Source organism: Ylistrum balloti, unplaced genomic scaffold (assembly GCF_031769215.1).
Source record: "Ylistrum balloti isolate Yb309-2 unplaced genomic scaffold, AGI_CSIRO_Ybal_v1 Utg370344, whole genome shotgun sequence".
Classification (NCBI taxonomy): Eukaryota; Metazoa; Mollusca; class Bivalvia; order Pectinida; family Pectinidae; genus Ylistrum; species Ylistrum balloti.
In genome coordinates, this window is record NW_026782247.1 from 2,122,798 (window position 1) to 2,150,387 (window position 27,590).

The 27,590-nt window shown below is 35.3% G+C and overlaps 2 protein-coding genes across 2 annotated transcripts; one reads left to right on the forward strand and one right to left on the reverse strand.

Annotated features, from left to right (window-relative positions):
* Positions 1-142: 142 nt before the first annotated feature.
* On the forward strand, positions 143-14,575 carry LOC132553723 (translationally-controlled tumor protein homolog). The gene is made up of 6 exons (XM_060217996.1): positions 143-243; positions 2,924-3,000; positions 4,547-4,731; positions 10,162-10,289; positions 11,603-11,711; positions 14,068-14,575. Exons 1-5 carry the CDS (start codon positions 216-218, stop codon positions 11,707-11,709), a joined length of 525 nt encoding a protein of 174 aa, XP_060073979.1. The 5' UTR covers positions 143-215; the 3' UTR covers positions 11,710-11,711; positions 14,068-14,575.
* A 710-nt stretch (positions 14,576-15,285) lies between these two features.
* LOC132553677 (failed axon connections homolog) lies at positions 15,286-26,669 on the reverse strand. The gene is made up of 6 exons (XM_060217936.1): positions 26,514-26,669; positions 26,294-26,310; positions 17,652-17,777; positions 17,071-17,182; positions 16,310-16,447; positions 15,286-15,444 (listed from the first exon to the last, which is right to left on the reverse strand). The coding sequence occupies exons 1-6, from the start codon at positions 26,667-26,669 to the stop codon at positions 15,286-15,288; spliced, it is 708 nt and encodes a 235-aa protein (XP_060073919.1).
* Positions 26,670-27,590: the final 921 nt, after the last annotated feature.

Here is a 27,590-nt window from a genome sequence, read left to right on the forward strand (position 1 = left end):
TTGTTAAAAAATGCTGTATCCAGAGACATTATATACGTCTCTGCTGTATCTCAATAACATTGGTATTGTGTTTGTTAAGGAACGATAGAGATTGCGTTGAAGACTGAATCTCTCTTTTTATTAGTATTGCTCATCTACTTCCTTTTCCGGTCTGACTGTGGTGAAATAGCTTCGGTTTGAAACATCGAGGTTAAAATCCATTAAAATCCTGCAAAATGAAGGTCTACAAAGATATCATGACAGGTAATATTAAAGTTGGAGAATTTGATCTATAACATATGATAACTGATTCAGTGACACAGACACAAACATTTGGAGTGCGGGTGTATTTTAAAAACAAAACCGTACAATCAGTAATCGACCACAAATTGGGTGTGTTGCTGTGGTAAAACAATATTTTAACCATGTATATAACCAATTACCATTTTTATACAGAAAACCTTGAAAATCTAAACATGTAAACAATTGATTATAAATGAAAGAACAGCTTTATTAACTAATGTTTAGACTAGATCACAGGAATCGAAAGTTCAATATGCGAAGTATAGCAATAATATATAAGTAAAGTATAAAAGTTATATACCACATATAGAACGTTCGATTGCAATGATTTTACTGATTAGGTTATTGTAGGTGACCGATAGAACCGGAAATGAATCGTCCAACCCTCGTTTTCTTTACGTCATGTACATGTATATATGTCACTTGTCAATTTCAAGACTCATCATGACGTCAGTTAAGTATGACCAGTGATAAATCTAAAATTTATTTTCATAATCATTTTCAACTTTATTGCTACAAACAATGGATACCACAATGTAAGATTGAAGCGTTTTCAGAAATTCTATAAGTTTGATCCAAAATATGAGAACAGGACTCTGGACATGCATGTAGATCTATCACTGTATGGTTAGGTCTTATATTCCCCATACATCTTTAAATGTACCTAGAGCAGTAAGACTTACTCCATATGAGTAACTTTTATGGCAACATGTTTCATGTACTGGATGGTCGGGAACCTATTATCATTGAATATATAGGGTTTATAACTTTTGTTTTCTCAAATTCATCATCAGATTTTTGTGGTAGATGTAACTTTTACCGCATGTTGATTGACCCTTTTGTGATGTCACTCTTTCCCAAAGCATGGTAATCAATTTTGTTTTATAAAACACACTGAAACTTGTATTAGGTTTTGAAGTTTACAATTTAATGACTTTTTGGAATGTGTTAACTAATTGAAGCCAAGCGATACGAATGGGGGATTTTATAAACAAAGTAGATCAATATATTAGATAAGGCACAAGAAACGCAATAGTCACTTTGCAGGTATAAACAAGGATATCAATAAATTTTGTGCCACTAAGTAGCCAATGATCATGATTATCAGGAGTTATAGTCTTAATTTAAGAAGAAGAAAAATGCAGTACAGTGTTCTTTTTTGTTTTCTTTTAGTACTTTGTGTCAGATTCTAAATAGAACTTGTGAAAAAGATTGAGGTACTAGTAAAGAAACATTGAAAAAAGCTGGCATGACGTTATGTTATGTTTGTACGTTGTGAAACGAAAATGGGGTGTACTGTTGTAAAATTGAGTGGTGAAAATGAGTGATAATTATTATTATGTTACGATATTGTCGGAAGCATCAAGTTGCACAATAACGTAGAGCTGAACACAGGTAATGCTGAGGTAAGAGTCGTCCAGGGTGTAGATACTCGGGATCCTCTGTATTTAGACTGCAATGTGATGTTCACTACAGTATCGCCCTATGATCAAACAATTTCGAAAACAATATCATGAGATATGTTAATTTTAATGTATTGATGTCAATATTAATAGAAATTGAAAAAAAGGATGATTATCCCATGAGAGCTGAAAAATAAAGGAAAAACAATGGTTTTGAACAACAAATTTGGCAATTATTTTTGATAACTGAATTAATTCCATGCAGATATGAATTACTATGCATTTCAATTATTTTTAACGAGTCCTATATTATGTTTTATGAGGAAATTAACGGAACAAATGCTTTATTTGACTGGGTAGTGACAGTGGTGACATGTGTTTATGGTGGTATATCTACCATTAAAATCATAGTATTTTAATCAGGTTTTGATGCATAAAATCTGAATGCAGGACTGCCACATTGGGTTTTGGTAAACTGATAAGTTATTTGTGGAAAATAGGGCCATTTGAATATGTGATGAAAAAAGTTATTTTTTGGAACATTTTCTTCAGGTTAGTAATGTCGGTAGAATAGAAGTTGTTATAACACAACCAGTAGAAATTTGAGTATAATGTTTCATTGCAAACACTGTTACCATCATTAGCCAGTTTACCATATATGAAACATACTAGTGTGCCATCGATTTAGGTTGATACATCTTAACACGGAGGAGTGCAGTGCACAAGAACCATCGCCCTCTTTTGCATAATATGGGAATTATTGCCCTTTGTTATTTTTCATACTTAAACTTTGTCCCATTCAGAGACTATGACATGTTTCTGACTTCATACTGGTAATTTGTCTGATGGAGGTAGCTACGCAGTCATCACATCATCACACTCAAATCTTCTACTGGTTGTGTTATAATTAAGAACTTCCAATTTATTAGTAATTTTTGTCCAATTTTTCAGATGAGTCTAGAATGTCAATTCTAACATCTTGATGATTCCCAATACTAAGGGTTGTGTTTTTTTAAAAATTTGAGGAGGTCCTACAGAAAGCAGGAGTTATGAACTTGCATATATGAGTCCCAAAAATTGCTGATTTATATTTTTTATATAATATAAATATAAAACGGTGCTCAATACGGGAAGCAGGATGTTATATCACGTAGCAACATCATACATTTGTGTGTCGTTCATCATTTGTTGCAAGGATATGTCATTACTTTATCATTTAAAATCTTGTTTCTTGTTAGGTAATGAAATGATTTCGGATTCCTTCAAGATCACCATGCATGAACCAGTGAGAGGCATGATGACAGTAAAGGGTAAAGTAAGTATATTGAATCATGGATGTCTCGGTGAGCAATTTGTGCAGCGTAAAAATGAAAAGTGGGCATATATTTGGTCATTTGAACATAGGAGAATAAACTTGGTACTTTTTCAAACCCAAGTTTGCTGTGATCATAATGTCGATTGATGAATCTAATTTTGAGTTATGTTTTGTGTGATACTTTTTTGGTAATCTCTGCTAGAACATTTACCATGAGTTAGATTATATATAAAGACCAGCTTCTGTAATGTTAATTAGGATTAGTACTGTAATATCTTAAATCTGATATGTTGTACATTACAATACCCATCTTTTGTTGTGATTGTTTGCGATACAGTGTTGCTGTTAGTAATATTTAATACAAACTTTAAAAGGAACTTTTAAATACAACTTATCAGAACATGATGCCAATGTATAGCGTGATTGAAATATTAATTACCGATAGTAATAACCAAAGATTTTTTTAAAAAGTGAAAAATGTATATTTCTGGGTTTGGTTCCCGGAAATTGTGCCCGGATTGTGAATCCGGATTTCCGGATTAGTAGCTCAAAATAACGTTACAGAAATCTGTTCCCGTCGATTCTCGTCCGGACTGCGAGATTTCCAGACCAACGGAGCACGGATTATCGGGTCTCGACTGTATATGTATTAGGTGGCACGAGGAACAAAATGGCGTAGTCCATTTTTCATTTGGCCATCAATCAGTCATTTGAGTGGTCAGCTGTGGTCAAAAATTGGCCAAATTTTAGATATTGTCTGATTTTTGTGAAAATAGGTATATATGTATTAGGTGGCACTCTAGGAGCATAGTGGTCCCCATTACAATTAGTACTTCTTGCATTTCAATTACACTAGCACAAGAACACACTTATTTCATTATTCAAAAGAGGAAAGGATGGAGGGGTAAGTTTAGGTCTCAAATGATGATTTTATTCACGTTCTCCTAGGAGTTGATGTTAGTGAACTATGAGCGAGTGAAAATGGTGAGCTCACCACTGTGCATTTAAAATGTATTGACCACCTGGCCATGAAATAAAGCAAGAAAACGCCAATTAGCTCAATTGTTCTTTATGAAGAACACAAAACTATTTTGCCTAGAACTAAGAAGCCTTAGGCTGAGTCACAGATGACATGCAAATGTTGAAAGTTACATATTTTTCATTTACGCCCCCCTCCCAAAATATTCAATGATAAATTATCAATTGCAAGGGATTCAAATGGAACCTTTCACACAGACTGCAGACATTTTGCTTCAATACTAGTGTTGTCAGAAATTGACTGCTGCAGTGAGATGCCACATATTGTCACAAGCATAATTTTGTATAATTCAAACAGGTTCAACAAAAACTTGTCATCCCTTTCAGCTGTTTCAAGCTTTGATATATATATAGTTGGAACAGTTTTCAGAAAACAACAAAAAAAAGTGTTTGATTATCAAAATAAGTGTGGAAAGTAAACCAACTTACACATGATTCTCCATACAGGATTGACTTGTAAAATGATTTCCAGTTGGAGGCTTGCTGAGACAATTGATTATTTTTGTAGATGAAAAAGGAAGATGGCGTCCCAGATATTGATATTGGTGCAAATGCTTCCAAGGAAGAAGAAAGCGAACAACTTCAGGAAGCAGAAGGACAATTGGGCGTTGATGTTGTCATTGATTTTAGATTAAAGGAGACTGAAATGACAAAAAAGGACCTCAAGTTGTTGATGAAGGAGAAAATGAAAGGGTATGTATTTTGTTCTTGGTCTATTATAAATCTGATAAATACCTTATTGCATTATGTTGACATAAGAAATATTTTCTTGGAATGGCATGCTTAGAACAATATACACATTGGCTACAAGTGGCATCATGTGTAGATGGTTGATATAGCTTTAGGCAAGTCAGGTTTTTGCAGTTTACTGGACCATTTGACCAGTTTTATGTCCAGGTTGAATTATATCATCATGTTTTTTTATTCTTCATATGTATTCATTGCTGTCATTTGTGATTTTAAAGAACAGAGAAACCATTTCTGGACATCTAGGATTGATAAGAAAAACAAGAAATTGAAAGACCACATAAACCTCATTGTGAGACTTTTTCCCTGGTTTGAAGTCTTTCGTCCACTAATTGTGTCTGTAAGGCAAGTTGTCTGTATTTACAGCTGGCGTGCAGGGCCAGCAGCTAAGGTTTTTAACTGAACTTTTGATAATATTCACAGAGTGTTTTAAGAGTTAACTAACATCTTTTACATATGTTTTTTATGGGTTGTGTCCCTTAGACCTGTGTTATCATTTTTGTATATTTTTAGGTCACCTGAGCCGAAGGCTCATGGTGACCTATTGCCATCATGATTTGTCTGTCGTTGTGCATCGTTAACTTTTCACATATTCAACTTCTTCTCAAGAACTACTGAATGGATTTTGACCAAACTTTTCACATATTCAACTTCTTCTCAAGAACTACTGAATGGATTTTGACCAAACTTGGCACAAAGCATCCCCATGGGAAGTCGCTTCAAGTTTGGGAAGAAAAAGGGTGTGGTCCCAATAGGGGCCCCAGGAGGGGGGAAAAGGGGGTAAAATTAGGTAAATCTTTAAAAATCATCTTCTCATGAACCAACAGTAAGATTAAGTTCATATTTGATATTTAGGGTCCTTATCGCAAGGTCTACAAAATTTGCGAATGAAAAAAAATCAGGTCAAAAGGGGCCCCACTAGGAAGCGATGAAAAGTGTCAAAAATTCAACTTTGACCGATTTCAACCAGAGGGCCTGTTTCCAGTAATGTTAATTCTCCATAGGAGCCTGCCCCCGTATAATTTCTTATCTAGCTCAACTACTGTTTTTTTCTTTTCCGAAAAATAATTTTACACCTTTCCGACACCCAGATTTCCTAATTTCAGTGAAAATGTATTTTTATAAAGTTGTCAATTTCAGCATCAAAGACATAAGTTCGTAAATAAAAGAAGGTTATCTCGAAATTGTAATTGGCAACTTAGTATAAATTTCTTTTGATAAATATTTCCAAAACATCGTGTTTATTCATAAAACATAAAAAAAAAATATACTCGGATGAAAATGCACTTGCAGAGACACAATTATGAAGAAAAATGCCATAAATATGCAATTTTCTCCCGTTATATAGTTTTGGATGCAAATTTCCATCAGAAAATCGGATAGAGCTTTACTTGTTTCATATGTGTACCAAAAATCAGCTAATGCCATGTGGTGGAACGTTCTCATATCGCCGCCTGAATGTGATTGTAAATTGAAAGAAAAGGGGAAATGAGTAACAACCTTGTCTGAAACCCTATTATATAGCTTATATACAAACTTTTAAATTGAATATCAGAGCGGATATTTTCATGACAGTTTTATGATTTGTAACGACTAAATAAATAGTATCGATATAAAGATTTACACTGAGGACACCCTGATACATGAATACTGTTCTATCTCAAGCTGTCCTCTTCTGAATTTTCTGATCGTGTGGCCTTGTACATTTATCCGTATATTCTTGTCTTTGTCTATACGTTTACGAAATCATTCACTCGATGCTAGCTATTCTTGTCTTCATAAACCAATCGTTATTGTTTCAAGATGGAGGGTAAATGTGTTGGAGAAGAGTGTCAAGTATACTTCAAGAAACGTAGTGGCAATAAGAACAGAAGTGCACACAATGTAAATAGTCCACAATATAAATGGCTCCTAGATACACTGGTGCAACAAGGATTGATGTCAGCAAAGGAACAAGCATTTATTTGCCAGAAGTGCTACATGAAGTATCTTCGGAACAAAAATCAGCCTGAACCTGAACTCGAGCAGAACCAGGAAATAGGGGAAGAAGACGACTCCCCATCCCATATCCTGCCGTTGCTGACCCTTCATGATCTTTTGAATGGATCATCTTCACACAAAAAATGCTGTCTCTGTCTTGTTACCTTTCCAAAAAATGGAACAAAATCATCAGTCTTACCAAAACGTGCAAGACATCACCTGATCTATTCACACAAACTGTGGTGTCCCACCTCATCCCGCGTCTGCTCCATTCACCTTATTGGTAACGACTTAGATCCGTCTACAGAGGTTGTCCTTGATGGTAGAGGTTCCTTGGAATCTCAGTTACCATCAAAATCATTCGAAATCATTAATGACCTCTTAGAGGTGTTGCACGTCCTTTCACAGAACCAGTCTGCGTTTACAATAAGGTTTTCTTCTCTTGATGACTCGGCATGCATGGCCTGGACAGGTTGGTCCAAAGATCAGTTCCTCGAAATCCACTCGCACTGTTCCCCATATCGTTCATCTGGTATATATACCAAGACTACACACAATGCTCTATTACTGTTCTGGGTAAAACTGAAAACTGACATTTCCTGGAGTCAGTGCTCTTCTCTTTTTGGAATTTCCAAGTCAAGTGTGTCCAAAACTTTCCACTCCATAGTACAGGCATTAGACACATCGATAGTCCCACAATTTCTAGGTCCGGATCACTTGACAAGAGAACAATTGCTCGGGCACAATACTGTCTTTTCAGAAGCATTTTTTGAAGATAAAGCCACTGCCATATTAGATGGCACCTATATTTATATCCAGAATAGCTCCGACCACAAGCTCCAGAGAATGTCCTACTGTGGCCAGAAGAAGAGAAACTATGTCAAATTCATGAGCATCGCCTTACCAGATGGCTACATTCTGGACTCCGTAGGACCATTCACTGGCAGCGAAAATGATGCTACAATTACAAAAAAGGTCATGGACAAGCTAGTTACTTGGCTACAACCAGACGACAACGTTGTCGTTGACCGAGGTTTTAGAGATGTCCTACCAGTTCTCGGAGCCTCTGGCCTCAATGCTAGCATGCCGTCATACCTGAAACCCGGTCAAAGTCAACATTCTGACGTCCAAGCAAATCTTGACAGAACTATCACCAAATCGAGGTGGATTGTGGAATCCTATCATGGTCGTCTGAAACACTGGACGTTCTTCCGAACGCAATTGGTGTCTAACAGCTTTATCAATGTCATTGAGGCTTTGCTTCGAACCGTCACAGCCTGTCTGAATGGTATTAGAGGACCGATCTACCAGAGATCTCCAGAGAGAGATGCCCAAGATAGGCTAATGGCTGAACATATGAAGGACCGTTTGACAACACTGAATGGTTTAGCTCAGAGAGTCAAGATAGATCCGGATCTATCTAGACGGGCAAGGTCCAAGTTTGTCAAGATGGATGCATCTTCCGTACTGTTTCCCCGTCTCGATCTTGATTACTTGAGAACCATTACGTGTGTAACGTATCAGATATCTCTGGCTCCTGGTTACATTGCCGAACATTTAAGTGATGACGGAGACTATGAGGTGTGGCTTTACCAGCACTCCCCAGACCTTCTCCGATGTCAAATACATTCTCGACACAAAAGCCAAACGAAATATAACGTTTGGATACGGTTCACCGTTTCACCCGATGTTGAGGCCCTAATAAAGGACTACTACTGCCAGTGCCCAGTTGGAGAGAGAACGATGGGAATGTGTGCACTCATCTCCAGGATCTTGTACAACCTTGGGTATTACAGGACGCTGGAAAACCCTAGACCATTACAACCACAGGTAAAGAAATTCTGACAAAACTTGAAATAGTTTTCCATGCGGCAACGGAGTGCATATGTCGAAAGTATGTTTGGGGCTCGATATGAAAGATCTCCGTTACCATGTGACTAACCAAACTTATAAATATAGGCATTATACAATCGCCCGTAGCTATGAACACTCCCGTAAATGCGAAAACCAACCAAAATCATAAGGAACACGTTTTGTTTGTTGTTCTGTCTGTTTGTCAGACAATGTCTTCAACCACGGGGACTTGTGAAGTAGCCATCTTGGATTTTTTTATGAAAAAGTGTTTCTCTCACTTTTTTCATATGTGTACATATTCTCAACATACCAAGCAAATACTCTCGTTTTTTTTTGTTAATTATCTAAAGAAAGTCGAAAGTCGGCAATTCAACCATAGGCTAATTCAACCCAACATTTGAAAATGTTCCACCACTTACATTTTGATGAATTTTCCTCTCATCAATAGCATATTACGTACTATTTAATAGGATAAAAATTGGTTTGCATCCAACGCCCATAAAAGGGTGTATTCTCTAAAAAAACACAGTTTTTGTGTCTAAAATGTTATCATCGAAAATGGCATTTTTGAGATAGTTTCTTCCATAAAACAGCCAAATGGCGCGATGGAAACATGATTTTTTGTCACAATCATGCCATGAATGCATTCTTTACAGTTACTATCATTTGATTAGATTTTCATTAATATTTTACATAACATGCACATTTTATCAACACTTAGACAGCTTCTGAAAGGTACAACTTTGAGGAGCCATAAAAAACAAACCAAGTGACCTAAATCTTTATACTTTATAGATTTGTGACCACAACGGTATGGGCAATGCACCACCAACAGGAAATTTGAATCGGAGAAGGGGCCGTTTTGGAAACCGGCCCTTTGGTAGAAAGCATCCCTTAGTGAAGGACAGAAGAAATTATGTTGAAAAAAGTGATTATGTCCCCTTAGAGGCCCATAAGGGGTGTAAAAGGGGCCATATGTAAAAACCTTCTTTAAATGACTTCTTCTCAAGAAGCAGTGGATGGATTTTCTTCTCAAGAACCACTGAGTTGATCATGTCCAAACTTGATACAGATGTTCAACACAATGTCCTGCATAAGTGTTGTTACTTTTTAGTTCGATTCAGAATCCAAGATGGCCACCCTGGCCTCTGTTTGGCTAAGACATTATGGACTTCCTCTCAAGAACCACTGGGTGGATCATGTTCAAACTTGGTACAGATGTTTTACACATGGTCCTGCACAAGTGTTGTTACATTTTTGCAACATTTTAAAATCCCCAGATTATTGACATATATTCCTCAGGTGACTGTTAAGGCCCCTTGGGCCTCTTGTTCAGCTTAAAAAAATTACTGGATGACTGCTGGTTTCTCATGGATTTTTAAGTATATTTTATATATAGCTGTATAGGTTTACCTTGATTAAAAATCATGGCCGCCAAAGTCACTCAAATCTCATTTGGTGAGAGATGGGATTATGCAGATCTGTTTCGTTTCTTACGTCCTCTCTCATGTATGATAAAGAGTTTTCTATCTTTTTTTTCAGATTGCTTGCTAAGAAAACGGAGGAAGCAAAGAAGGACGAAACTGTTGACGTCAATGGTTTCAAAGCAGACTGTCAAAAAATGGTAGAATGGGCATTGAAAAATTTTGAAGACATCCAACTTTATATAGGTGAGTTTAGTTGTGGAATACTCCCTAATGAAAGCAGACTGAGATAAAGTGACAGGGAAGATAAATAATAAAACACTTAACTCAAAAAATAAATAAATGAAAGGATTAAATTTAGTGGCAGAACATATAAGTAAGATTGTAAAGTTTGAAGAGCTGACTCCAAATAAGAGATCAAGAAGTCATTGTACCAGGTAATAATGACAATGTTTATTCAGATCAAATGACATACTTACAAGGGGGTCTTATATTATCTACTACAAAAATTCAAACATTCCTGGAAAATGGACCTTTTCTGGAGGTCACAGAGGTCAAATGTGTTAAAACCTTTAAACGTCTTCTTTCAAAATACCGGAAGGGCAAGAATCATTATATATGGCTTGTAGGTTCCTTTGATGAAGCCCAACAAAGTTTGCGAATAGGAATGACCTTGTCCCATATTCCAGGTCACAGAGGTCAAATACGGAAAAAAAACCTTTTAACGACTTCTTCCAAAATACTGAAAGGCTTAGGATCATTATATTTGGCTGGAAGGTTCCTTTGATGAAGCCCAACAAAGTTTGTGAAAAGAAAAGACCTTGACCCATATTTAAGGTCACAGAGGTCAAATGTGTTAAAACCATTTAAACAACTTCTCCCCAAATACCGGAAAGCCTAGAATCATTATATTAGGCTACTATGTTCCTCTTATGGTGTCCGACAAAGTTTACTAAAAGAAATGACCTTGACCAATCTTCAAGGTCAAATGGGTCAAATGTGTTAAAGTGTTTAAACAATTTCTTCTGAAATATCAGAAAGTCTAGAATCACTATATTTGTCCAGTATGTTCCTTTTATGAAGTCCATGAAAGTTTGCAAAAAGAAATGACCTTGACCCATAATCAAGGTCTCAAGGAGCAAATGTGTTAAATGTGGAACATATGCACAGATATAATACTGTTGGTCTTAAAAGATCCATTTGAGCAATACAGGCCATCTGGGCCTCTTGTTTATTACTTCATGATCAACATTCACTCATTAATTGATGGATATTATACAGTGTTAATTGTTATTTCGAATTATAATGCTTTATTAAAGTTGAGTTAATTGTATTCATAATTTAATCATCTGAATTGTAATGCATATTCCACGTAACATCCAACCCTTCTTTTAAAGGACAATTTTAAGGACTGAATCTACTGTGTTTAGAGAATTTCTGAAACTGATCAGGTTAAAATCCTGAAACAGATTTTAATTTCAAATTTCAACAACTGTTTCAAGTCCTGTGAAATTAATTTAACTAAGTTTGACTGTGATGTCTTTCTATTTTATAATTAGGTGAAGATTACGATGAGGACTGCATGCCAGTATTTCTTATCAACAGAGGAGGAGAGGACATACATATGTATTATTTCCATCATGCTTTGATAGAAGAAAAATATTAAAGGTATGCCTGTCCTTTACTTTAAAAATGTGGATTTATGTTGTATTGATAGTATTATTTCCAATAAATGAACTTTTAACTGGTAGGAAATTCAACCTGTTAAAATTCTTTATGATGTAGACCACTTGCCACCTACTGCATCCATCCATACAATATATTAAGTGAGATTGTATATCCCAGAAAAAAATCATATATTGACATAAAGTTTGGTAATGGAAATTAGTCAGGTGTTGATTTTTTACTTACCAGACCCAAAGGGCTAAATGAGCTGATGGCATAACAATGTCTATTATCTGTTTGCCAAGTTAAAAAAGGTCCCGTTTAATTCATTAAATATTTGTATGAGGATGATAGGATTGAGTCTGAGAGTAATTTTGGGATGTGGGATTCGTTAAACAGGGAAATCTAGATATATTTTTTAACCATTTAGGTCATTGTGACCTAGAGTGATTGTTGTTTGACCATTATGGTTTGTTAACTTTACTTATGAACATGATACCTTGAGTAAATACTAGTGATAAAATTTGGTATGCAGCCTTATATCAATAAGATCCAGCATGAGTTTTACAATATCTATTGGATTGTAATTCACGTGACATCTCTGAAACATTTCTGAAATGGAAACATTTTTTCCCTTAAATCTCAAAATTAATTATTTACTTGCATTGTGAGCTTTAAGCCCAACTTCATACACTTTAGATATTGAGACTGATCAGAAATCATAAATGACTTATCCAGTGCTATTTCTCGTGAAGTGCAAATTAGATCGGTAGGTTGATTCCTGGTTATGTCCATTTGAGTTTGGAACTGACCAGAAAAAAATGGCTAACAGGCGACCATCATAGATTTTGACAATGAAAATCTGTTGTCATTTCCTGAGAGATTCTGTGTGCATCATTCTCAAATTATTTTATAATATGTAAGTTCTCCTGTGTCTGCACTTTTCTCTCCATTTTTCAGTGATCAGAACAACAAAATGGCTGATAGGAAGCCATCTTGGATTGGAATTTTAGGTCATCTGTACCGAATCAATTGTCATGTTGTGCTTCTTCTGTCATTGCCTGCCATGCACCATCCACTGTGCATAAACCTTTTGACATTTTAAACTTCTAAAGTTCCACTGGTGGGATTGAGCTTAAACTTGCATGGAAGGATCCTGAGAGGGTCCTGACCAAGTGTTGTTATTTTTCGGGCATGTCTGAAATACGAGATGCTCACCATGACTGCCATCTTGAAAAACATGTTTTAAACTTCTTTTTAGGTTCCACTGGTGCCATTGATTTAAAAATTGGTGGGAATGTTGAGGACAGGTAGCAAACAAAGTGGTTTTTTTTTTACCTTGTCCAAATTTTGACGTGGCAGCCAAGGATGACATTTTGTAACATGATTGCGCAGTCATGGTTTTCCTTGGCAAAAAAACTTGTATGAAGATTTTTCTCAATAACCGAAAGTCTAAGGTGCTGATATTGGGCCTGCAGCTTTTTGGGATGAAGAGCTATCAATTTTGTTAAAATGAATTACCTTGACTTACTTTCAATGCCACAGGTGTCAAATATGTTGTGATCTTTTAAAAAATTTCTTTTCAATAACCTGAAAGCAAAACTGTGCTTATATTGGGCCTGTATGATGCTGGGATGAAGGACAACCAAGTTTGTTCATTCAATTGATCCTTACCTACTTCTAAGGTCACAGTCGTCAAATATGTCAAAATATTTCGACAACTTCTTCTTGATGACCAAAAGGCCAAGGATGCTGAAATTTGGCCTGTAGCCAGCAGGGTTGAAGGGCTACCAAGTTTGTTCATATTATGACATTGACATACTGATGACAGGCTGTTGATATTGATTTTTTAACTTAATTGGATGAAAGGCATAAAGTTTCATTCAAATGATTGACTTTGGCATGCTTCAAAGGTCTCTAGGGTCAAGTAAGTTAGGTCTTAAATCTTAAATTTCTTCCAACAATAGGTTCGAAGTCGTGGTGTTTGTTCAGTAGCTGATCAATTTAGATCTATTTGGCCTCTTTCATATATAGGTCCGATGGCCGTTTAGTCCCAATGGCCTCATGTTATAGATAGTTATCCTTTTATATAGGAGTTAACATCTAGCACATTGTGAGATAATTGAAGTTTTTGCCACAAAAATGAGACATGAAAATGATATAAGTAATGCATGTCTTTAGTATCGTACATAGAGCCAAGCTATGCTATTCCACAATAGTTGTTGATTTAAAATCATAATTGTAAACCAAATTGACCAAGAATAGTCATCACACTGAGGTCCATTTGGAGCAGTTTTCAACAGAATTTGGTTTGTTGTAAATCAAACAATGCATTGTTAATCAGTTTGTGTTTTTACAGGAAAAGTGCCCTCCATTGATGTCCTTTTGGAATTTGCTGCTGTTAAGAATTTGTGGATGATTGGATTAAACATCATTCTGAATTGACCTTCACCATAGTTTTGAATACCTTGATCTTCATGGACATAGTTGATCAGAAGATATTGACAGACCATATTGTGCATATGTCGGAGACATTGATACTGTTAGTTAAAAGAGCCAATGGGAGTTGGTAAACTATGATAAACATGTGCTTATCTGCAAGCCATACCATCACCTTGTTGTAGTTATATGCTCAACAAAGCCATTCTAAAATTTTGATGTGGACAACGCATTCAAGGTTGTACATTTAAAAAAACCTCATTTACACATTCTTCCTGCTACTTTGTTGCCAGATGACACTTTATTTATTATTAGCTTTTCCATCTGGGATACAAACAATAGTCCTAATTAAAAATATTTTCTGTTTCAGTTGACAACCTACAAATCTTCGACAAATTGCATGCTACATTAAAACACATTAAAAAGACGGAAGTTGTTATGTTTTGAGCCTAATTGACACAAGCTTTATAGCCAGTCAGATTTTGTTATAGCAAGTGATTATTCACCCATCCATCAACTTTGATTTTCTTGAAAACTATCTGTAACCTGGCAATTTATACTTGGCTATGAGATATATTATTTAAAGAACAATATATGTTACTGGTATAAATTATCTTGACCTATTGTCAAGGTCACAGGAGTTCAAAAAGTTCCAGGGTAATGACATTTGGTGAAAAAGAATTCTGGGATGGAGTGCATAAATGACCATGATGTATTTTCTTGGTCACTGGTGTCGATTGGGTTTAAATTGTAAGTCTTTTCAAGTTCCAGAAGATACTATACTCCTACTACATCAGTAGGTACCTTAAAGTGGGTCTTCATGACCTGACTGACCTCAAATTACTTTTAAGTGTCGGATGTTGATAATTTTCCAAAGTCTCAGAAGGCACAGAATCAAAATTTAGGCTGTAAATATGTAGGACAGACTTGGATAGTTTATTCTTATTGAAAACCTAGACCTATTTCCAAGGTCATGAGAGCCAAATATGTCAAACACCTTTAAAAACCTTCAAAATTCCAGAGGACCCCTGGATACTGATATTTTGCCTAGAAAGTGATTAGGATGAAGCCTATAAATTTCCTCTGAAAAGTGACCTGGAGCTTGTTTTCATTTAGGAAGACTGTATTTGAGCATTATCTATATTTGCTGATCATCCCAGTGAGACCAGAATTCGGTCTTAAGTCTATCAATGTAATCCAGTATGTTTGAGCATTCCTCCTTTATGACTGCCTTCATTGGAAAATCTAGTGGCACGAATATTGCTTGGGAAAGAACTCCAAAAAGTGTACAGTCAACCTGTGAATAGAACATGTATGCATGTATAGAGTTAGTAGATAAGATGGTGGAGATGTTTTTAGGCCTACTGTGTACAGATTCACATTAATGTAAACAATATCTGGATTTTCTCCCTCTCATTCTAGGCTTCCATGGTTTTAACATTTTTTTGTACTTCCGTTGTGGATGTTAAGCTTTTGTAGGAGTGAATGATTCACTAAACTGAGATCTTGTGCACACAGGTGAATTTTATCTGAAAGATTTGCAGGGAAATTATAATTATCACCATATAAATGATATCACACAGATGATAATAATGAGACGATTCAACTGATGTCAACATGCAACACATAAAACACGATAGAAATGGAAATTTCACACACATGATATTAAAGAGCTTGGCACATCCAATCAAATAATATTGATGAAAAAATATGGGCCACATTAACGGAACATATCATTCTGAAAGGTGATATTAACCGAAGATATCATTCTGACAGGTGATATTGACAGAGTTTCATTCAAAATAAAATAATGCCATTTTTAATTGGGGCATGTTCTATAAGTGTAATTTGTCTGATATTGGTTTGGCATTCATACCTGTAATGTGCCTAAAGAATTGAATACAAATGCAGTGAAACATGTCATTTTACAATAACACATTGCATCATATCAAACATGCATCGTTGGTTTTTACAACACAAAATATTATTTTTCTCAGAGGTTGAGAGAAAAAGTAATTCAACACTGAAATTTCCTACATATCCTATTAGAGTTTAAGAATATTATATAATCAATAATTTCATAATCAAATCTTTAAAGACGTTTCTTGAAATTCTGTTCGTATATGTTGAATGTATGTTTAGGTTTTATTTTTTATTATTACCAGTGATGGAGTATCGCCAAGAAAGTATTTCTTTTCTCCAAGGAATGACGATATAGCCCTGATATCGTCGCTTCCTAGTTTATAAATTTCTTTGCTGCTGTGACGACCAATCCCATGTTTCCAGGCCCGATCTTTCACCTGTAGCCATAATAAGGTAGAATGCTGTAAATGTTTGCAAAATTTTGTGTCTACAGAAAGAAATGTAAAACTGATAAGTATTGTTTTACATCAAGTCAAATTAAAGGGATACATGAGTTCTACATTTGACAGGGATGAATGAAGATCAGATATTAAACTACTCGCTAATCGGTTACTGACATCAAATTATTTATTGATAGAAAAGCATCTGACATGGGCTACAGGTGACACAATATCCACAGTTTTGTTAGGGGTTTTGTTGACAACAGGTGTTCAATCAAAAAAATTTAGGACTGCTACTGTCCTGATTACAAGTTGAAGGAACCACTCTTTAAAAGAGAGAAACTGATGCAAATCTCATTACAGAAATATGCTGAGTTTGACAAACCAGACAATTAATATACCACTTACAAAATCGGTCATCAATGAAATATAGACCCCAAGGGCACAGATATTATAAAAAAAATTATGGGAACTACTGTTCGGTTAAAGACCTGCCCATTGGCTTATGAAGTCTCCCGAGACCATTTGTTACTGTCACTGTTCAGTTAAGGAGCATGTGTACAATATTTATTCAATCAAACCTGTGGCATTTAACATAGAAAAACACAAAGAAAACTCACGCTGCTTGACAAGCCAGCTCCGACCTTCTCTTGCATCTCTTCAGGTACTTGAAATGTAAGATATTTTCTGTACTCTGTCATGTGTTCAACGTACCGATACCAGAATATTGACCTGGAGAAGTAAAGAAATGGAATCTTAAATGTCAGGGAGTTACAAGATTGCTGTATTTCGATAATGATCAACATTCCTATGATGTAAGTTTTAGAACCATACAGCATACTCATTAATATCAATGAAATAGTGAAACTGAAATCTTTGAACGGCAATATTGAAACCGTCGGTCTGTGAACAGATCAAAATTACGCAAAGCCTGGTTTACCACTTGTGTCCAGCATCTTTACTTGGACATTTTCTTACGGCAACCAAGTCTGTAGTTTTGAACTATGCTTAAGCTTGTTTACTGGCACAAAAAAAGGAAAACATTGAAGGTGAAGAATAAACATACTAATGGTGATCCAGTTACCCATTTCTAGATGACTACAATGTCACTCTCTAAACATTGTATTCAGGTGTTGTAATTGACTTGATTACGAATGAATCTGATTGCTGTGTCTAGTGCATTAAAACTTAAATACCATACCATACAGTATTTTCCTCTGCCATTTTCAGAAATGACCTTCCTATTGCCTGTTGCTCGGGATTGATTCCTGGATATGGATTTTTCTTGAAATATTTTGATAAATATTCAATGATGAATCTGTTTAAGCTTGCAGGACAATCATAATGTCTACACAGCACACTTAATAATCAATGTGTGTACATTGAACACACAACAATCATAATGTCTGTACATTACACACACAACAATCATAATATCTACATTACACACATAACAATCATAATATCTGTACATTACACACACAACAATCATAATGTCTGTACATTACACACACAACAATGATAATATCTGTACATTACACACACAACAATCATAATGTCTGTACATTACACATAACAATCATAATATCTGTACATTACACACATAACAATCATAATATCTGTACATTACACACACAACAATCATAATGTCTGTACATTACACACACAACAATCATAATATCTGTACATTACACACACAACAATCATAATATCTGTACATTACACACACAACAATCATCATATCTGTACATTACACACACAACAATCATATTACACACATATCTGTACATTACACACATAACAATCATAATATCTGTATCATGTACACACAACAATCATAATATCTGTACATTACACACAACAATCATAATATCTGTACATTACACACACAACAATCATAATATCTGTACATTACACACATAACAATCATAATATCTGTACATTACACACATAACAATCATAATCTGTACATTACACACACAACAATCATAATGTCTGTACATTACACACACAACAATCATAATATCTGTACATTACACACACAACAATCATAATATCTGAACATTACACACACAACAATCATAATATCTGAACATTACACACACAACAATCATAATGTCTGTACATTACACACATAACAATCATATCTGTACATTACACATACAACAATCATAATATCTGTACATTACACACATAACAATCATAATATCTGTACATTACACACACAACAATCATAATATCTGTACATTACACACACAACAATCATAATGTCTGTACATTACACACACAACAATCATAATGTCTGTACATTACACACATAACAATCATATCTGTACATTACACACACAACAATCATAATATCTGTACATTACACACACAACAATCATAATGTCTGTACATTACACACAACAATGATAATATCTGTACATTACACACATAACAATCATAATGTCTGTACATTACACACACAACAATCATAATATCTGTACATTACACACATAACAATCATAATGTCTGTACATTACACACAACAATCATAATGTCTGTACATTACACACAACAATCATAATATCTGTACATTACACACACAACAATCATAATGTCTGTACATTACACACATAACAATCATAATATCACACATAACAACATACACATTACACACATCATAATATCTGTACATTACACACACAACAATCATAAATCTGTACATTACACACATAACAATCATAATATCTGTACATTACACACACAACAATCATAATATCTGTACATTACACACACAACAATCATAATATCTGAACATTACACACACAACAATCATAATGTCTGTACATTACACACAACAATCATAATATCTGTACATTAAACACACAACAATCATAATATCTGTACATTACACACACAACAATCATAATATCTGTACATTACACACATAACAATCATAATATCTGTACATTACACACATAACAATCATAATATCTGTACATTACACACACAACAATCATAATATCTGTACATTACACACATAACAATCATAATATCTGTACATTACACACATAACAATCATAATATCTGTACATTAAACACATAACAATCATAATATCTGTACATTACACACACAATATCTGTACATTTCATAATATCTGTACATTAAACACATAACAATCATAATATCTGTACATTACACACACAACAATCATAATATCTGTACATTACACACATAACAATAATAATATCTGTACATTACACACACAACAATCATAATATCTGTACATTACACACAACAATCATAATCTGCACATTAAACACATAACAATCATAATATCTGTACATTACACACATAACAATCATAATATCTGTACATTACACACACAACAACCATAATATCTGTACATTACACACATAACAATCATAATATCTGTACATTACACACAACAATTATAATATCTGTACATTACACACACAACAATCATAATGTCTGTACATTACACACATAACAATGATAATATCTGTACATTACACACACAACAATCATAATATCTGTACATTACACACATAACAATCATAATATCTGTACATTACACACACAACAATCATAATATCTGTACATTACACACACAACAATCATAATGTCTGTACATTACACATAACAATCATAATATCTGTACATTACACACATAACAATAATAATATCTGTACATTACACACACAACAATCATAATATCTGTACATTACACACAACAATCATAATATCTGTACATTAAACACACAACAATCATAATATCTGTACATTACACACACAACAACCATAATATCTGTACATTACACACATAACAATCATAATATCTGTACATTACACACACAACAATCATAATATCTGTACATTACACACATAACAATCATAATATCTGTACATTACACACACAACAATCATAATATCTGTACATTACACACACAACAATCATAATATCTGAACATTACACACACAACAATCATAATATCTGTACACACATAACAATACACACATAATATCTGTACATTACACACATCATAATATCTGTACACATAACAAATACATACACACACAACAATCATCACATTACACACACAACAATCATAATATCTGTACATTACACACATAACAATCATAATATCTGTACATTACACACATAACAATCATAATATCTGTACATTACACACACAACAATCATAATATCTGTACATTACACACATAACAATCATAATATCTGTACATTACACACACAACAATCATAATATCTGTACATTACACACACAACAATCATAATATCTGTACATTACACACAAAACAATCATAATATCTGTACATTACACACATGACAATCATAATATCTGTACATTACACACACAACAATCATAATATCTGTACATTACACACATAACAATCATAATATCTGTACATTACACACACAACAATCATAATATCTGTACATTACACACATAACAATCATAATATCTGTACATTACACACATAACAATCATAATATCTGTACATTACACACATAACAATCATAATATCTGTACATTACACACACAACAATCATAATGTCTGTACATTACACATAACAATCATAATATCTGTACATTACACACATAACAATCATAATATCTGTACATTACACACACAACAATCATAATGTCTGTACATTACACACATAACAATCATATCTGTACATTACACACATGACAATGATAATATCTGTACATTACACACACAACAATCATAATATCTGTACATTACACACACAACAATCATAATATCTGTACATTACACACACAACAATCATAATCTGTACATTACACACACAACAATCATAATATCTGTACATTACACACACAACAATCATAATGTCTGTACATTACACACATAACAATCATATCTGTACATTACACACACAACAATCATAATATCTGTACATTACACACATAACAATCATAATATCTGTACATTACACACACAACAATCATAATATCTGTACATTACACACATAACATAACAATCACACATAACAATCATAATATCTGTACATTACACACACAACAATCATAATATCTGTACATTACACACACAACAATCATAATATCTGTACATTACACACACACAATACATATCATAATCTGTACATTACACACACAACACACATTAACACATAACAATCATAATATCTGTACATTACACACACAACAATCATAATATCTGTACATTACACACATAACAATCATAATCTGTACATTACACACACAACAATCATAATATCATAATATCTGTACACACACACACAATCATAAACATTACACACATAACAATCATAATATCTGTACATTACACACACACACACAACAATACACACATATCTGTACATTACACACACACATAAATACATTACACACACAACAATCATAATATCTGTACATTACACACATAACAATCATAATATCTGTACATTACACACACAACAATCATAATATCTGTACATTACACACATAACAATCATAATCTGTACATTAAACACATAACAATCATAATATCTGTACATTACACACATAACAATCATAATATCTGTACATTACACACATAACAATCATAATATCTGTACATTACACATATAACAATCATAATATCTGTACATTACACACACAACAATCATAATCTGTACATTACACACACAACAATCATAATATCTGTACATTACACACATTAACAATCATAATATCTGTACATTTAACAATCATAATATGATGTACATTACACACATAACAATCATAATATCTGTACATTACACACATAACAATCATAATATCTGTACATTACACACATAACAATCATAATATCTGTACATTACACACACAACAATCATAATGTCTGTACATTACACACAACAATCATAATATCTGTACATTACACACATAACAATCATAATATCTGTACATTACACACACAACAATCATAATATCTGTACATTACACACACAACAATCATAATATCTGTACATTACACACACAACAATCATAATATCTGTACATTACACACACAACAATCATAATGTCTGTACATTACACACATAACAATCATAATATCTGTACATTACACACACAACAATCATAATATCTACATTACACAGTGACGGGTGGATGATTTAAGCGTGACGTGACTTAGGATGATGACGGGTGGATGATTTAAGTGTGATGGGTAAGGATGATTTAAGCGTGACTTAGGATGAGTGACGGGTGGATGATTTAAGTGTGACTTAGGATGAGTGACGGGTGGATGATTTAAGCGTGACTTAGGATGACTGATGGGTGGATGATTTAAGTGTGACTTAGGATGAGTGACGGGTGGATGATTTAAGCGTGACTTAGGATGACTGATGGGTGGATGATTTAAGCGTGACTTAGGATGAGTGACGGGTGGATGATTTAAGCGTGACTTAGGATGAGTGACGGGTGGATGTGACTTAAGGATGACTGATGATTTAAGCGTGACTTAGGATGACTGATGGGTGGATGATTTAAGCGTGACTTAGGATGACTGATGGGTGGTTGATTTAAGCGTGACTTAGGATGAGTGACGGATGGATGATTTAAGCGTGACTTAGGATGAGTGACGGGTGGATGATTTAAGCGTGACTTAGGATGACTGATGGGTGGATGATTTAAGCGTGACTTAGGATGACTGATGGGTGGATGATTTAAGCGTGACTTAGGATGACTGATGGGTGGATGATTTAAGCGTGACTTAGGATGAGTGACGGGTGGATGATTTAAGCGTGACTTAGGATGACTGATGGGTAGATGATTTAAGAGTGACTTAGGATGAGTGACGGATGGATGATTTAAGCGTGACTTAGGATGAGTGACGGGTGGATGATTTAAGCGTGACTTAGGATGAGTGACGGGTGGATGATTTAAGCGTGACTTAGGATGAGTGACGGGTGGATGATTTAAGCGTGACTTAGGATGAGTGACGGGTGGATGATTTAAGCGTGACTTAGGATGACTGACGGGTGGATGATTTAAGCGTGACTTAGGATGACTGATGGGTGGATGATTTAAGCGTGACTTAGGATGACTGACGGGTGGATGATTTAGGATAACTGGTGATAGGAGTGATTTTAAATGATTTATGATGGGGGTGAGCTAAAACGACCGTTGGTAAGGACGACTCGTGCTGACTGATGGAAAACTGTTGATGAGGGGTGATTTAGGATGACTGATGATTGGGATATCCTAGGACGACTAATGATGGGGATGACTTCAGACGACTCATAATGGGGTTGACCTAGAATAAATGACAATGGAAAATGACTTGACAGGATGAATGGTGAAGGTGACTTTGTATGACTGATGGTAGGGGTGCAACTGATAGCGTAGGTGACTGTGGACCACTGATGTGATGATGACTTCAGCCGGTGTCATATCATATTTGGATCCCCGATCTGAAAAGGATCCGGATCATTTTTCTGCCCCCCAGGTATCAGTGACCAAGTCCCAGACACAGTTACCTATCATATCTCATTTTATTCATAAAGCTATAAAGTTTAAAATAAAATTCACAAGGGGGATCAAAATGCTATAGGGGGATCCTTTTCTTATGGGGGAAAAGCGATCCCCGGGTCCTTTTCTGATGAGGGAAAAGTGATCCAGTTCCTTTTCTGATGGGGGATACAAATAAGATATGACACCGGCTGTTGATTTTTGTGACTTACAATGACTGATGATGGTAGTGAGTATGGACGACTGATAGAAGACTGATGAAGGGAGTGACTTATGATGACTAATGGCTGATGATAAATGAATTATTTATTCAACTTATAGCTCGAAAATAACTCTCACGAAAAATCATCAATCCTGAATTTTACTTCCGCATACAGTATTTAGTTGTTAAGGATCAAAATATTTGGCAGCAAAAATTGTACAGACGACACTCGTCTGACGTGCTATGACAAAGAAGTGTATCTTAGGATAGAATCATTGAGAAAAGAACATCAACACCATCTCAGATTGCATTTTCTTCCTATAAACATCATATAGACCTTTGTAACTCCCTTTCAAGCAGCACAATATGCCATTCTGAAAAGACTAAAATTAGATGAGAACATTTACCTGGTCAGAAGAGAACACATAACCAGGTCAAAAGAAAACACTTACCTGGTCAGTACAGAACACTTACCTGGTCAGAAGAGATCACTTACTAGGTCAGAAGAGAACACATAACCAGGTCAGAAGAGAACATTTACCTGGTCAGTATAGAACACTTACCTGGTCAGAAGAGAACACATAACCAGGTCAGAAGAGAACATTTACCTGGTCAGTATAGAACACTTACCTGGTCAGAAGAGAACACATAACCAGGTCAAAAGAAAACATTTACCTGGTCAGGAAAGAACATTTACCAGGTCAGAAGAGAACACTTACCAGGTCAGAAGAAAACATTTACCTGGTCAGTTTAGAACACTTACCTGGTCAGAAGAGAACACATAACCAGGTCAGGAAAGAACATTTACCAGGTCAGAAGAGAACACTTACCAGGTCAGAAGAGAACACTTACTAGGTCAGAAGAGATCACTTACCTGGTCAGAAGAGATCACTTACTAGGTCAGAAGAGAACACATACCAAGTCAGAAGAGAACACATACCAAGTCAGAAGAGAACACTTACCAAGTCAGAAGAGATCACTTACTAGGTCAGAAGAGAACACATACCAAGTCAGAAGAGATCACTTACTAGGTCAGAAGAGAACACATACTAGGTCAGAAGAGATCACTTACCTAGTCAGAAGAGATCACTTACTAGGTCAGAAGAGAACACATACCAAGTCAGAAGAGATCACTTACTAGGTCAGAAGAGAACACATACTAGGTCAGAAGAGAACACATACCAAGTCAGAAGAGAACACTTACCAAGTCAGAAGAGAACACTTACTAGGTCAGAAGAGAACACATACCAAGTCAGAAGAGAACACTTACCAAGTCAGAAGAGAACACTTACCAGGTCAGAAGAGATCACTTACCTGGTCAGAAGAGAACACTTACCAGGTCAGAAGAGAACACATACCAAGTCAGAAGAGAACACATACCAAGTCAGAAGAGAACACTTACCAAGTCAGAAGAGATCACTTACTAGGTCAGAAGAGAACACATACCAAGTCAGAAGAGATCACTTACTAGGTCAGAAGAGAACACATACTAGGTCAGAAGAGATCACTTACCTAGTCAGAAGAGATCACTTACTAGGTCAGAAGAGAACACATACCAAGTCAGAAGAGATCACTTACTAGGTCAGAAGAGAACACATACTAGGTCAGAAGAGAACACATACCAAGTCAGAAGAGAACACTTACCAAGTCAGAAGAGAACACTTACTAGGTCAGAAGAGAACACATACCAAGTCAGAAGAGAACACTTACCAAGTCAGAAGAGAACACTTACCAGGTCAGAAGAGATCACTTACCTGGTCAGAAGAGAACACTTACCAGGTCAGAAGAGAACACTTACCTGGTCAGAAGAGAACACATAACCAGGTCAGAAGAGAACATTTACCTGGTCAGTACAGAACACTTACCTGGTCAGAAGAGAACGCTTACTAGGTCTGAAGAGAACACTTACTAGGTCAGAAGAGATCACTTACTAGGTCAGAAAAGATCACTTACTAGGTCAGAAGAGAACACATAACCAAGTCAGAAGAGAACACTTACCTGGTCAGAAGAGATCACTTACTAGGTCAGAAAAGATCACTTACCTGGTCAGAAGAGAACACATACTAGGTCAGAAGAGAACACATACCAAGTCAGAAGATAACACTTACCAGGTCAGAAGAGAACACTTAACAGGTCAGAAGAAAACATTTACCTGGTCAGAATAGATCACTTACCTGGTCAGTATAGAACACTTACCTGGTCATTATAGAACACTTACCTGGTCAGAAGAGAACACATACTAGGTCAGAAGAGATCACTTACCTGGTCAGAAGAAATCACTTACTAGGTCAGAAGAAAACATTTACCTGGTCACAATAGAACACATACCTGATAAGGTACATTGTTCATCCTCAACCACATTTCTAACTTCATGGCGAATGGAGAAATGTTTGGTACACATTTTGCCATTGTTCTAGGAAACACGTGAAGGTACACGACGTCTCGTTTCCACTCTGGTTTCCAATTTTCTTTGACTTCTGCCATTTTAAACTGTAACAATAAAATTGATTGCGACAGTGGCATTGGTATTTCAGTGTTTAGTAATTTATAATTTTTGCCTTTTTTCAGTGTCTTAGATAGTGATGTTATGGACTACGCATGAAGATATGAAACTTGTGTAGACAAAATCCATATCAGAAAGTAAAAAGTAAAATAAGATATACGTGTTGTAGGCGTTATGCTGTTTGTCTAGGGAGTTATTCCCCTTGTTGTGTATTACGTCATCAGTTATGATAGTAAAGATGAGGGAACGAAGCCATGGTGTTTTGGGATGGTTTCCAGGGTAGATGCAATCTGGGGCATCTTTAGTTTATTCACGGCTACCGACACTACATATGTTTTTCGAAAAATAACCGATGATGCATTTGTGAAGTAACCAACACATATTTTCCGGTATTCGGCGTGTGCCCATATGTGAAACCTTGACAGACATCATCCGACGATCTTGTGAAAATATTGCACATTGTATGTTACTTTTTTCTCGATAAAAATGACTGTTTTTGGGTCAGTCCAAGCCTCATGAATTCATCTGCGATATGGATATATGCCAAAATGAATAGATGGAATATTATGCCTTCTAAAACTTTCGCAAGGAGAAAAAGCATATCGTTACTTCTTATGGATTCTGACACGGCTGACGAAAACTCGACTATGACTGCTTAAAAAAGTGTGATATGAAGAGTTCCGTCATGGACAGATAAATCATTCAATTTATTTTTTGATGACATTATCTCTTGGCTTGGAGGAAAACCGGAAATGGTTTGAACTTTTAATCCTGGCATTTTCTCGAGAAGCATCATAATTAATTACGGTGTTCTGGAGATCACAGCTATTGCAGCACTTTCATTTCATAATTATTAGTGAAGTCATGGTTTGTTCATTTTCCAGAAACGTGGTCAAATGTGG

What these genes read in the sequence shown, in the direction of transcription:
- LOC132553723 (XM_060217996.1), top strand. Translation starts at nt 216, where the DNA reads ATGAAGGTCTACAAAGATATCATGACAG. An exon ending in ATGAAGGAGAAAATGAAAGG is followed by an intron (nt 4,732 to 10,161) that starts GTATGTATTTTG and finishes CTTTTTTTTCAG; the next exon opens with ATTGCTTGCTAAGAAAACGG. An exon ending in AGACATCCAACTTTATATAG is followed by an intron (nt 10,290 to 11,602) that starts GTGAGTTTAGTT and finishes TTTTATAATTAG; the next exon opens with GTGAAGATTACGATGAGGAC.
- LOC132553677 (XM_060217936.1), bottom strand. Translation starts at nt 26,669, where the DNA reads ATGGCAGAAGTCAAAGAAAATTGGAAACCAGAGTGGAAACGAGACGTC. An exon ending in GCAGAGGAAAATACTGTATG is followed by an intron (nt 17,183 to 17,651) that starts GTATGGTATTTA and finishes TTACTTCTCCAG; the next exon opens with GTCAATATTCTGGTATCGGT. An exon ending in TTGGCGATACTCCATCACTG is followed by an intron (nt 15,445 to 16,309) that starts GTAATAATAAAA and finishes TTCTATTCACAG; the next exon opens with GTTGACTGTACACTTTTTGG.